The sequence below is a fragment of the Balaenoptera ricei genome, chromosome 3 (genome assembly GCF_028023285.1).
Source record: "Balaenoptera ricei isolate mBalRic1 chromosome 3, mBalRic1.hap2, whole genome shotgun sequence".
NCBI lineage: Eukaryota > Metazoa > Chordata > Mammalia > Artiodactyla > Balaenopteridae > Balaenoptera > Balaenoptera ricei.
This window is the reverse complement of record NC_082641.1, coordinates 128,022,834-128,036,961: the sequence shown is the minus strand read 5'-3', so window position 1 is coordinate 128,036,961 and position 14,128 is coordinate 128,022,834. Positions and strand designations below refer to the sequence as shown.

General features: G+C 35.8%; 1 protein-coding gene across 1 annotated transcript in view; it reads left to right on the top strand.

Annotated features, from left to right (window-relative positions):
- Positions 1-14,128, top strand: part of LOC132363406 (uncharacterized) — a 51,422-nt gene that overhangs the window by 20,841 nt on the left and 16,453 nt on the right. Inside the window, exon 7 of the mRNA XM_059919113.1 lies at positions 6,511-6,798. Coding sequence (XP_059775096.1) covers positions 6,511-6,798 — 288 coding nt within the window. The remainder of the gene's footprint in view (positions 1-6,510; positions 6,799-14,128) is intronic.

Below are 14,128 nucleotides of genomic sequence, written 5' to 3'. Positions count from 1 at the left end.
TCTCTATTCTGTTCCACTGGTTTATGTGTCTGTTTTTATAGCAGTACCATTCTGTTGATTACTATAGATTTGTAATATAGTTTGACATCAGGAAATATGTTGCCTCCAGCTTTGTTCTTCTTTTTCAGTATTGCATTGGCTATTTAGGGTCTTTGTGGTTCCCGATGAATTCTAGGATTGTTTTTTCTATGTCTGTGAAAAATGCCAATGGAATTTTAATAGTGGGTGCATTGAAACTACAGGTTGTTTTGCTACTATAGACATTTTAACAATATTAAGTCTTCCAAACTATGAACACAGATTATCTTTTCATTTATTTGTGTCCTCTTCAGTTTTTTAAATTGGTATCTTATAGTTTTCAGTTTACAGTTTGAGCTTATACCTAAGTATTTTATTGTTTTTGATGCCTTTGTAAATGGGATTTTTTTTTTTTTTTTTTTGGCCATGCTGTGTGGTTTGCAGGATCTTAGTTCCCTGACCAGGGATCGAACCCAGGCCCTCGGCAGTGAAAGCACTAAGTTCTAACCACTGGACTGCCAGGGATTTCCCTGGGATTGTTTTCTTAATTTCTCTTTCCAATAGTTCATTGTTTGTATATAGATGAATAACTAATTTCTGCATATTGATTTTGTATGCTTCAGCTTTCCTGAATTTGTTTATTATTTTAACAAGTTTTTTGGTAAAGTCTCTAGAGTTTTCTGTACAAGCATACTTTGCTCTATCATGCTTCACTTTATTATGTTTTGCAGATGTTGTGTTTTTTACAAACTGAAGGTTTGTGGCAAGCCTGTGTTGAGCAAATCTACTGGTGCCATTTTTTCAACAGCATTTGCTCACTTTTTGTCTCTGTGTCACATTTTGGTAATTCTTGCAGTTAGAAGTGGAGCCTGAAGATGTGACTGAGGTGCTACAATCTCATGATAAAACTGTAACGGATGAGGAGTTGCTTCTTATGAATGAGCAAAGAAAGTGGTTTCTTGAGATGGAATCTACTCCTGGTGAGGATGTTGTGAAGATTGTTGAAATGAAAACAAAGGATTTAGAATGTTACTTAAACTTAGTTGATAAAGCAGCGGCAGGGTTTGAGAGGATTAACTGCAATTTTGAAAGAAGTTCTGTGGGTAAAATGCTATCAAACAGCATTGCATGCTACAGAGAAATCGTACGTGAAGGAAGAGTCAATTAATGTGGCAAACTTCACTGTTGTCTTATTTTAAGAAATTGCCACTGTCACCCCGACCTCCAGCAGCCGCCACTGATCAGTCAGCAGCCATCAACATTGAGGCAAGACTCTCCATCAACAAAAAGTAAGACTCGCTGAAAGCTCAAATGGTGGTTAGCATTATTTAGCAATAAGTTATTTTTAAATTAAAGTATTACATGCTTTTAGATATAATGCTATTACATACTTAATACACTACAGTATATTTTTAACATAGCTTTTATATGTACTAGGAAACCAAAACATTTGTGTGACTCACTTTATTGTGCTATTCACTTTATTGCAGTGGCCTGGAACTTTACCCTCAATATCTCTGAGGTATGCCTGTATATAAGGTCATGTCATCTGCAAACAGAGACACTTTTACTTTTTACTTTTCGATTTGGATGGCTTTTTTTTTTTTTTTTGACTAATTGCTCTGGCTAGTACTTCTAGTATTATGTTCAATAGAAGTGTCAAGAGTGGGCACATATTTGTGAGCTTTTCAGTTTTGCTTCTGTTATTGATTTCTTGTTTCATACCACTGTGGTCAGAAAAGATACTTGATATGGTTTCAGTCTTCATAAATATGCTATGACTTGTTTTGTGATCTATCTTATGATTTATCCTGGAGGATGTCCTGTGTGCCATTGGGAAAAATGTATATTCCTTTGCTGTTGAATGAAATGTTGTGTATGTGTCCATTTGATTTAAAATATAGTTCAAGTTCCTTTGTTGATTTTCTGTCTGGATGATCTATCCATTGTTGAAAGTGAGGTATTGAAGTCCTCTACTATTACTGTAGTTTTATTTCTCCCTTCAGACCTGTTAGTATTTGCCTAATATTTAGGTAGTCTGATGTTGGGTGTATATATATTTATAATATTGTATTATCTTGATTAATTGACCCTTTTATCATTATATAATGACCTTTTTTGTCTCTGTTTCAGTTTTTAACTTATAGTATATTTTGTCTAATATAAGTATAGCTATGCTTGATCTCTTTTGGTTTCCATTTGCTTGGAATATCTTTTCCCATTCTGTAACTTTGAACCTATACATGTTCCTAAAGCTGAAGTGAGTCTCTTGTAGGCAGCATATTGTTAGGTCTTGTTTTGTTGTTGTTTTTAAAATCTATTCAGCCACTCTATGCCTTTTGATTGGATAATTTAATCAATTTAAAGTAATTGTTGATCGGCAAAGACTTATTGATGCCACCTTATTGTTTCCTGACTGTTTTGTATTTCTATTTTTCTTTTCTTCCTCTCTTGCTGTCTTCCTTTGTTAATTGATGATTTTCCTTAGAGGTGTTCTTTGATTGCCCTCTCTATCTTTTGTGTATCTACTCTAGGTTTTTGCTTTGATTATCATGAGGCTCACATAAAATATCTTATTCTATTGTAAGCTGATGATAACTTAACCTGATTGCATACAAAACTACCCTTTGCTCCCCTCATTTTATGTTTTTAATGTAACAATTTATGTCTTTTTATTTGTATATCCATTAACAAATTATTTTGGCTATAGTTATTTTTAATACTTTTATCTTTTTTAACCTTTCTACTGGAGTTAAGTGTTTAATACACCATTGTATGATAGTATTAGAATATTCTGAATTTGACTATGTACTTACCTTTACAACTGTGTTTTATATTTTCATGTTACTAGCTAGTATCCTTTCATTTCAGCTTAAAGAATTCCTTTTGGCATGTCCTGTAAAGCTGGTATAGTGGTGATGAACCTCCTCAGTTTTGCTGTCTGGGAAAGTCTTTATCTCCCCTTCATTTCTGAAAGGCAGCTTTGACAGGTGGCTCTTGTTTAGGACCTTGATCCATTTTGAGGTAATTTTGTATATGGTGTTAGATAAGGGTATGAATTCATCCTTTTGCATGTGGCCATCCAGTTTTCCCAACGCTATTTATCGAAAAAGACTGTTCTTTCCCCTTTTAATGGTCTTGGCATCTTTGTTGAGATCATTTGACCATATACGCAAGGGTTTATTTCTGTCCTCTCTATTCTATTACGTTGGTTTATATGTCTATTCTTATGCCGATACCACACTCTTTTGATTACAGTAGCTTTGTAATAAGTTTTGAAATCAGGATGTGTTAGACTTACAACATTGTTTTTCTTTTGAAGATTGTTTTGGTTATACAGGGTTTCCTGAGGTTACATATAAATTTTAGGATGGATTTTTCTATTTCTGCAAAAAACATTATTGGAGTTTTGATGGAAATTGCATTGAATCTGTAGACCACTTTGGATGATATTTACATCTTAACAGTATTAAATCTTCCAGTCCATGAATATGAGATTTCTTTCCGTTTGTGTGTTTCTATAAGTTCTTTCAGCAATGTTTTGTAGTTTTCAGTGTACAAGTCTTTTGTGTCCTTGATTAACTTTATTCCCGTGTATTTTATTCTTTTTCTTGCTATTATAAATGAAATTGTTTTCTTAATTTTATTCCTGTTTTCATGCCTAAATGTTGTACAGTCACTCAAACTGTTCAATTATCTTATGCCCACATAAGATCATGGAAATTCTCTATATTCAGATGTTCTATTCATACAGTTCAAATCAAAGTAAAATTCCCATAACTATCCTTGTACCTTTAAAAATCTAGAATCCTGAGCTTGGTGGTAAGAACATAACCTCATGTCTTCATAAAACCCATCGAGAGAGAAGACTTAAAATCCTTCTGGGAAAACACTCTTTCCCAACCCCAAAATAATCTAAAATAGGCAGTAGAACACAGTGACCTTCTAAAATGAGGGGGGACAAATTCACATTTTGTATAATATACACTACAATCAGTAATGCAATTAGTGACCATAAGCTTTCCAATGTACAATTTATTCAAAAGTCTGAAATGTTCAGTGGATAAGGAGACAGTTGTATGCTAGAAAGATGTAATATTTTTTGCATGGTTTAATTAAAATATAAAGCTATTTGTCCAAATAAAAGCCATATTCATTATGTACTTGGTTTTTTTTTTAAAAGTCACTGGTACATGTATAGTCTGGACATGCTGGTAGTATCAAAGTCAGTGCCTCTTCCCATGGCAGTAACAATGCATTTAGCATTAACTCATGGGTTAAATCTGGAAATGACTTCATAGCATTACTTTGGCTAGCACAACAATTTTAGATAACACTCAGATAAATATAGTTATATGAAATGTGAAGCATTTATCTTATGCAGCTTAAATTGTGGTTGAAAACTATCAAATGCAAACTGAAAATAAAAGCACTTTACAGTAGAAAAGTTTTGTAAAGATAGGGTACCTTTTAAAGTCTTTATATCGCATTGTTAGCAAATTTTGTTTTTAACACTATTATGGAATAGCCTACTTGTGTTAACAGATTTTTGAAATAAGAAAATAGGCAAATGTGCCACGGGGTTTTCTAAAAATCAAGCAACACACACTTATATATACAGTATCACTCAGTACCTGCAAAATGAATGTGAAGATTACAGGATCTAATCTCTTATTCTACAATAATAAACAACAGAAACAACATCTTACCAATGAAGGCAGAAAGTAGGACTTAGAAGAATCTAATCTCAATTGACTTTAAAGCATTCATATAAGAAATAAATGCATATTGCACAAACAATGAGAAAAAATGTTCCTCCAAGCAACTCAGTTCCAGCTGGGGGACAACACAGCATTAGCCTGAACCTAACAACAATCTCAGAAGAGCACATGTTCTTTTCTGTAAATGATAAAGGTGTAAAAACATAGAAATGTCTGCCACATGAAGAGTTATAAAGAAAAAATACAAACCCAAACTTAGATGTAAAGCAAAAAAACCTAAATATTGAAAAACTGAAAACTGGCAGATCAAAAAATGCTGAATAACTGTCTTCTCTGAGAGCTGAAAGTTTTTGTTGACACAAAAGTATTTACGTACAACTAAGGCTTGCTGGTTAAATACCTGAGGCATATCTGGCCTTGAACACTTTCTTTATATGCTGGAGTTGTACACAAGTTTTCTCAGTTATTTAAAATAAATAAATGAAAAACCCCACTTCTCAGCAGCTGCATTAACATGAAACAATGACCTCAATACAAGGGAAAAAAAAGAAAAACAAAATGAAACAGAAATCCTAGATAAGTAGGCAATTGGCAGCATATCCAAAAATGATAGCCTCCAAGGATCCTTCCAAGTTTCCAGTGACTTTCAGTTATGATCCATGGGATTACAAATATGTGCAATTCCATTACTTGCTGCTTTTTATTTAATTTGGAAAGTTTGCTTATGACTCTGATCAAGTCCCCATTTTCATCCTTTAGCCTCTGGTTGTCTGCTTTTAGATCTGGTAAAAATGTGAGCTCTTCTTTCACTTCAGATATTCTTTTTAGAGCTCTTTGTCCCCTTTTTTCCCAACTTCTAGTAGTGACCTATCTGCAAATCTTTCTTGTCTCTGGGTGGCCTTTTCCAATTGCAATTTAAGATCTGTCAGTTCCATGTATGTATCATGTAGCTATGCTTTCAGCTTTTCATTTTCAGTTCGAATTTGTTCATAAAGCTTTTTAAAGTCAGGGAGTCATCCTTTTCTAGCCTGCTACTGTAAGTCTTTCTTTTTTTAAAGTAACTGTATGATGCAGAGAAACCCAGCAAGGAATTAATACCAATCACTAGATGACATGGAACTTGTTTCACATCTAGAAATGGAATCCATCTAAGTTTCTTTCTTATTGGATCTCCCATCTGTATATGATTGTTGTTCTTTTTCATTTTCATCTCTATCTTGTGTCCAAAATGAAACTCCTGTAGATCTTCTTTTCTCTCTTGGCCACTGTTGTTCTCTGATTGATTTAGGGTGTGCTTTATTTTCTCCTTTTTCTTCTCTCTTTTCTCCCTCTTCTTCATTTTCTTTTGTTAATCTGGAATACACAGAAGTTATACCTACAAGATTGTTTGGCCTGTTTAGATGACTTGAATCATAGAGTGAACTGTTCATGGTAGAAAGTGAACAGGATGCCCTCGCCCCCCACCCCGAGGCCCGTGGCGCAGGGTGACTCTGCTCGCTGGGCCTGCCTGCTCTGTGGGCCACGTGCTGTGCTTCCACCTCCCGCTCCTTCGTAGCTGCCCCAGCTCAGGGCCAGGGCCACATGGTGAGTGAGGCGGGGTCTGGGGAAGGCGGTGCTGCCCAGGGACCCTGGGTCATCCTAGTTGTGGGAGGGGGTGCTCAGGAAGAAGGGGCCTGCAGTGGGGGGCTCAGGAAGAAGGGGCCCTAGTTGTGGGGGGGGTGCAGTGGGGGAGGTGGGTACGGCGTGGGCACTAGCTGGTGGGTTGGGCAAGGAGGCCACCATCTTCAAGGTGGAGGTCGTGCAGCAAGGCGTGGCCCTGGAGGAGGGAGAGGTGGCGGGGATCCGGGAGGAGTTAGGGCTGCTCGTGGAGGACATCATGCAAGTGTTGGAGGTGGTGGCAGAGGAGGAGCAGGAGATGCAGGCGGAGGAGCGGGAGGAGAAGCCCCAGGAGCAGGAGCAGGAAGAGCCAGAGCCGGGACCCACGACAGCCTGGCCCCCGCTAGAGGCGCTGGGGGCCCTGCAGTTAGAGCTGAGCACTCTGAATGTCCAAGCCAGCAGGGCAAGCGCAAGATCAGTCAGAGGCGGAATCCTCAGTTTGATCGCAGAAGGGCCATTATCCAGGGCATTCCTGGCTTCTGGGCCAGAGCCACTATGAACCACTCCCAGATGTCGGCCATGATCAGTGACCAAGATGAAGACACGCTTAGTTACATGATCAATTTGGAGGTGCAGGAACTGGGCCATCCCAGGCACCACTGCAGGTTGATGTTTTTCTTTCGGAACAACCCCTGCTTCTGGAATGACATGATCGTTAAGGAGTATCACCTTAGCATTGCTGGATATAGGGCGTCTCGTTCCACTCCCGTCCAGTGGTTCTGGGATTATGAATGAGGAGCCCCCAACTGCAGGCAGGACACCACCAGCCTTAACTTCCTCAACTGGTTGTCTGACCACAACTGCCCAGGGTCTAACAGGATTGCTGAGATCATCGGCGAGGAACTGTGACCCAATCCCCTGCACTACTACCCCAGGGAGGAAGGCCCCACCAGGATAGACCCGGAGATGAAGGTGTCGGGGGAGCCTCAGAGTTTGGCCAAATAGCACAAGAGGCAGGAGGTGTCTACAGATGTGGGAGATGCGTGGATGTATCTACCTATGTGGTTCTGGTGCCCAGGGGAGAAACGAGGAAAGGATGGCCAGTGAAGGTTCCAGAGAGCTGGGCCCCACATGTGGGGAATGATGCCCAGAGAGACATAAACAAGCTAACAAGTTCCAAAAAAAGAGAAAGTGAACAGGATGGAGTGGTTGAACTTGAAGTCAGTTCTGGTCTGTAAGGCTGATAAACTTTTTTTTTTCTTTTCCATTTTGGTTTATTACAGGATATTGAATATAGTTCCCTGTGCAATACAGTAGAACCTTGTTGTTTATCCATTCTATATATAATAGTTTGCATCTGCTAATCCCAAACTCCCATTCCATCCCTCCCCACCCCTTCACCCCCACTTGGCAACCACAAGTCTGTTCTCTATGTCTGTAAGTCTGTTTCTGTTTCATAGATAAGTTCATTTGTGTCATATTTTAGATTCCACATATAAGTGATGTCATATGGTATCTGTCTTTCTCTTTCTGACTTGCTTTACCTAGTATGATAATCTCTAGTTGCTGCAAATGGCATTATTTCGTTCTTTTTTATGGCTGAGTAGTATTCCATTGTATATATATACCACATCTTCTTTATCCATTCATCTGTCAATGGACATTTAGGTTGTCTCCCTGTCTTGGCTATTGTAAATAATGCTGCTATGAACATAGGGGTGCATGTATCTCTTCGAATTATAGTTTTGTCTAGGTATATGCCCAGGAATGGGATTGCTGGATCATATGGCAACTCTATTTTTAGTTTTTTGAGGAACCTCCATGCTGTTTTCCATAGTGGCTGCACCAATTTACATTCCCAGCAACGGTGTGAGAGGGTTCCCTTTTCTCCACACCCTCTCCAGCATTTATTACTCGTAGACTTTTTAATCATGGCCATTCTGATTGGTGTGAGGTGGTACCTCATTGTAATTTTGATTTGCATTTCTCTAATAATTAGAATGTTGAACATCTTTTCATGTGTCTGTTGGCCATCTGTATGTCTTCTTTGGACAAATGTCTATTTAGGTCTTCTGCCCATTTTTTGACTGGGTTGTTTTTTTGTTATTGAGTTGTATGAGCTGTTTATATATTTTGGAATTAAGTCCTTGTCAGTCACATCATTTGCACGTATTTTCTCCCTGTCTGTAGGTTGTCTCTTTCCATTTTGTTTATGGTTTCCTTTGCTGTGCAAAAGCTTATAAGTTTGATTAGGTCGCATTTGTTTATTCTTTTATTTCTATTGCCTTGGGAGACAAGGCTGATAAATCTTATCATATGTTCTGAAGTACTTTTGTTCATATTTATCTTCTCTAGATGTTTCTGCTTCTTTTCTTCTTCCTTCTCTTTATCCTGCTTTCCTTTCCCCCCTTTTTCTTTTTCTTGTTCTCTGATTTGGGTACAATGACTTCTTCATATTGTTTTTTCAGCTTCCTAAAGATCAGTCTATGCTGTGTTGATCTTCTAGACTGTCTTGCCTGTCTAGATCTTGCTTTTCTTTGCGTTTCAGACTCTTCATCTCTAACGGGGTGAAATATGACCTTCATGTCTCCTTGACCTCTACTGTGGAGGAAAATGCCCCCAACAATTGTAGTCAGGGTTATTTATTGCAAGATTTTTGATTACTTATTCAATCTTCTTACTGGTTTTAAATCTATCGATTTTCTGTTTCTTCATGATTTAGTACTGGTAAGTTTTGAGTTTCTAGGAATTTGTCTGTTTCATCTAGATTATTCAATTTGTTGGTGTACAGTTGTTCATAGTACTCTCTTACAATCTTTTTTAGCTCTGTAAAATCAGTTGTAATGTCCCCTCTTTCATTTCTGATTTTAGTTATTTGAATCTCTTCTCTTTTTTCTCAGTCAATCTAGTTAAAGGTTTGCCAATTTTGTTGATCTTTTTGAAGAACCAACTCTTGGTTTCATTAATTTTCTCTGTTGGTTTTTATTGTCTATTTTGTTTATCTCTGCTCTAATCTTTATTATTCTCTTTCTTCTGGTAGACCTAGGGAGCATACACTCTTAATTATCATTATACAGTATTTTATCACTGTAGAATTACACTGTATTATGAGTCTGAGTTCTTAGATGACTGGTTAGATCAGAATTCTCTAAGACTAGCAGACCTCCATGTGTGATACAACAACACTCCCCTAAGCATTCCTAATTTTCCTTGTTTTATTTCACTTTTTAAATGGTACTTTTGTCATATTGTAACTTATCTTGTTTATTGTTTATTGTCTATCCATTTTGGTAGCATTTAAGCCTGAATGGAGCAGGAATATTTAGCTATATTAAAATGATGTAGCTGAAGCTATAGAAGAGTACGTGACACATAGTAGATGTTCACTGAATATTTGCTGAACAACTAAATGATAGCATGAATGAACAGTTTTACTCACTTAATAACCTGAGTGGAATTACCCAAAATTTTGTACATCAGAAAGCTTTTAAGGTGTGGGTAAGTTGGGAGTAAGAAAGATGAGAAAAGAAGGGAAGACCAGAAGAAAAAGGTATTTTCATTTTGGGGAGATAATCTAAATATTTCTTATTTGCTATGGTAATTGGTGAGAGTAGTGATAAATCTGTATACTAGTAAGAGGAGCATTCTCAAAAGCCCTAAAGTGAAAGTGAGTTGAGGAAGAACAAGAATGTCTGAAGTGGAATGAATGAGGGGAAGTGGTTTATGATGTCAAAAAAATTGAGGAAGATAATGTAGGGCATTTTAAAGCATGCTGTAGAGTTTTTTAAAAGCAGGTTTATTGAGGTTTAATAGACAAACAATAAATCGCACATATTTGATAACATTGGCTTATGTATACACCAGTGAAACTGTCACCACAGTCAAGATAATGAAAATGTCCGTCATCCCCCAAAGTTTCTTCTTATCGCTTGGAAATTAATTCCTCTTCCCCAACTGGCTCTCTGCCTCATCCCCAGGCAAAGACTGACCTGTTTTCTGCCACTATATATTCATTTGCATTTTCTAGAATTTGATGTAAGTAGAATCATAACGTATGCACTCTTGTTTTTACTGATTTCTTTCACTCAGCATACTTATTTTGAATTTAATCCGATTTTCTATGTGTACCAAGAGTTCATTCCTTTCTGTTGCTGATTAGTATTCTATCGTATGGATGCCTATGATGGACATTTGAGTTAATTTTAGTTTTTGGCTTTTACAAATAAAGCTGCTATGAGCATTCCTGTACAAATGTTTGCATGCACATGTATTGGATATTGTATGTTGTATGTGCACCTGCCTAATACTTATTCTCTTGGATAAACTTTAGGAATGGAATGGCTGGATCATATAGTCAGTGAATACTTAACCTGAGGAATTGCCTGTTTTCCAAAGGGATTGCACCATTTTACATTCCCACTAGCTGCATGTAAAAGTTCATTTCTGTACATCCTTGCCAGTATTTGGTAATATTAGTTTTTAAAATTTTAGTCATTTTAGTAAGTGATTAATGGTATCTCACTATGATACCATAGCATTTCCCTGATGACTAATGATGTTGGGCATCTTTTCCTGTTCTTATTTGCCATCAGTATACCTTTAGTGAAGTGCCTGTTTAAATCTTTTGGTCAGTTTTAAGTAATTTCGTTGTTAGAGGTCTTCATGTATTCTGGCTGATGGTTCTTTCTTAGATATATGACTTGGAAACAATTTCTCCTAGTCAGTGGGTTCTCTTTTTATTCTCTTAAATTGTGTCTTTTGAATACCAGAGGTCCAATTTATCATTTATTATTTTATGATTCATGCTTTTGGTGTCAACTAAGAAATCTTTGCCTCATCCTAGGTCACAAAGGATTTCTCCTACATTTTATTCTAGGAGTTTTATAGTTTTAGATTTTATATTTAGGGCTATGAGCCATTTTGAGTTAATTTTTTTGTATGTAGTATGAAGAGTGGATTAAGGTTCAATTTAAATTATGGATATCCAGTTATTCCAGCACTATTTGTTGAAAAGGTGATTCTTTCCCCCACAGAATTGCCTTTGTTATTATTATCAGTTGAATCTATTTCTGAACTATCTATTCTGTTTCATTTATACATTTTTCTGTCTTTACACCAATACCACACTCTCTTGATTATTGCAGCGTGTGTATAATAAACCTTGAGATCAGGTAGTTTTAAGCCTCAAAGTTAATTTTTTTTTTTTCAAAGTTGTTTTGGCGATTCTTGGTCCTTTTCCTTTCCATATGAATATAAAACTGTCCTTCTCATACAGTGACAGTTTTATTTCTTTTCTTGTCAGTTTCTTCTCTAAAGCTTGCTGCTGTTTTGAATAGATTGCACTGAACTTATAAATCAATTTTCAGAATTTGACATTATAAAAATAATGAGCTGACACATGAATGTGATGTAGCTCCTTTAAGTCTTCTTTCATCTCTGTTAGCATTGTTTTATCGTTTTCAGTGTACAGGTGTTTCACATCTTTTGTCAGATTTGCCCCCAAACCTTTCATAATTCTACTGTAGATGTTTTAAATTTTAATTTCTGGTTATTTATTGGTTGTATATGGAAGTACAACTAATTATTGTATATTGATCTGGTATACTTCAACCTTCCTGAGCTTACTAATTAGTTCTAGTACCATTTTTTGGTAGAATACATTGGACTTTCTGCATCGAAGATCATGTTATCTACAAGTGAATGTGGTTTTACCCTTTCCTTTCCAAACCAGACGGTTTTAATTTCTTTTTTGCCTTATTGCACTGACTAGAACCTCCAGTACAATGTTTAATAGAAGTTGTGGGAGTAATTCCTTCCACTTTTTTCTTCATTGTCAAGATTGTTTTAGCTATTTTAGGGCCTGTTCCTTTCCATGTAAGTGTTTTTTTTTTCAAAATAAGCAACTTTTTATTGAAGTATAGTTGATACACAGTTGTTGTGTTGGTTTCCATGTAAGTTTTTTTTTTTTCAAAACAAGCAACTTTTTATTGAAGTATAGTTGATATACAGTGTTGTGTTGGTTTCAGTTGTATAGCAAAATGATTCATTTATATATATATGTATTCTTTTTCAGATTCTTTTCCATTATAGGGTCTTACAAGATATTGAATCTCGTTCCCTGTGCCATACAATAGGTCTTTGTTGTTTATCTATTTTATATATAGTAGTGTCTATCTGTTATTCCCAACTCCTAATATATTCCTCCCCACCTTTCCCCTTGATGACCATAAGTTTGTTTTCTATGTCTGTGAGTCTGTTTCTGTTTTGTAAATAAGTTCATTTATATCTTTTTTTAGATTCCACATATAAGTGATATCCTATGATATTTGTCTTTCTCTTTCTGACTTACTTCACTTAGTATGATAATCTCTAGGTCCATCCTTGTTGCTGCAAATGGCATTATTTCATTCTTTTTTATGGCTGAGTAATATTCCATTTTATATATGTGCCACATCTTCTTTATCCATTCATCTGTTGACGGACAGTTAGGTTGCTTCCATGTGTGTTGGCTATTGTAAATAGTGCTGCTATGAACATTGGGGTGCATGTATCTTTTCAAATTAGAGTTTTCATCTTTTCTGGATATATGCCCAGGAGTGGGATTGCTGGATCATATGGGAACTCTATTTTTAGTTTTTTTAAGGAATACCATATAAATTTTAAAATAATTTTGTCTAAGTCTACAAAAAAAAACTTGCTGTCATTTTTAAGAAAAATTGCTTTAAGCCTATAGATCAATTTGGGCATAATTAACATCTTTACTGTTTATAGTCTTCATATCAGTGACCATGGTATATCTCTATTTATTTGATTTCTTTTAATGATATTTTGTAATTTTCTTCCTAAAGATCCTACATGTTTTGATAAGTGTAAGTCTAAGTGTTTCAGTTTCTTTGGAGTGATTAAAAATGGTATTATGTTTTTATTTGTGCTTGCATGTTTTTATTATTAGTATAGAGAAATGTGATTGATTTTTGTGTTGATCTTGTATCCTCTTACTTTGCTGAACTCACTTAGTTTTAGGCATAATATTGGTAAATTCCTTTGGATTGCCTACATAGACAATCATTCATGTCATTTGCGTATAGGGACAGTTTTATTTCTTTCCTTTCTGATCTGTATGCTTCTAATTTTGCTTTCTTGTGTTATTTTAGTGGGTAGAATTTCCAGTACTATGTTGAAGTAGAATGGTGAGAGCAAACATCATTGTCTTGTTCCTGATCTAAGAGGGGAATCATTCAGTCTTTCATCATTAAGTATTATATTTTCTGTGGGTTGTATTTTTTTGTTTTTTGTTTGTTTGGTATATGCTCTTCAGTAAGTTAGGGAAATTCCTCTCTGTTACTATTTTGCTGAGAATTTTTTTTATCATGCATGAGTATTGGATTTTTGTCAAATGCCTGTTCTGTGTCAATTGATAGAATCATTTACTTTTTCTTTGTATCCTGTTGGTTAATTTTCTATTTTGAGCCAGCTTTGAATACTTGGAATACATTTCACTTAGTCATAGTGTATAATAGATTGTTGAATTTAGTTTGTTAATATTTTTTTGAGGATTTTTATGTCTACGTTCATGGGAGACATTGATCTGTAGTTTTCTTTCACTGTACTGTCTTGGTATGGTTTTGGTAATAATTTCCTGATAAAATGATTTGGGGAGTATTCCCTTCTTTTCTATTTTCTGGAAGAGATTGTGTAAAATCAGTGTTAATTCTTTAAATTTTGGTAGAATTCTCCAGTGAAACCATTTTTCCTTTTTTGTGAGGTCTTTAAGAATCAACTTTTTACATAGT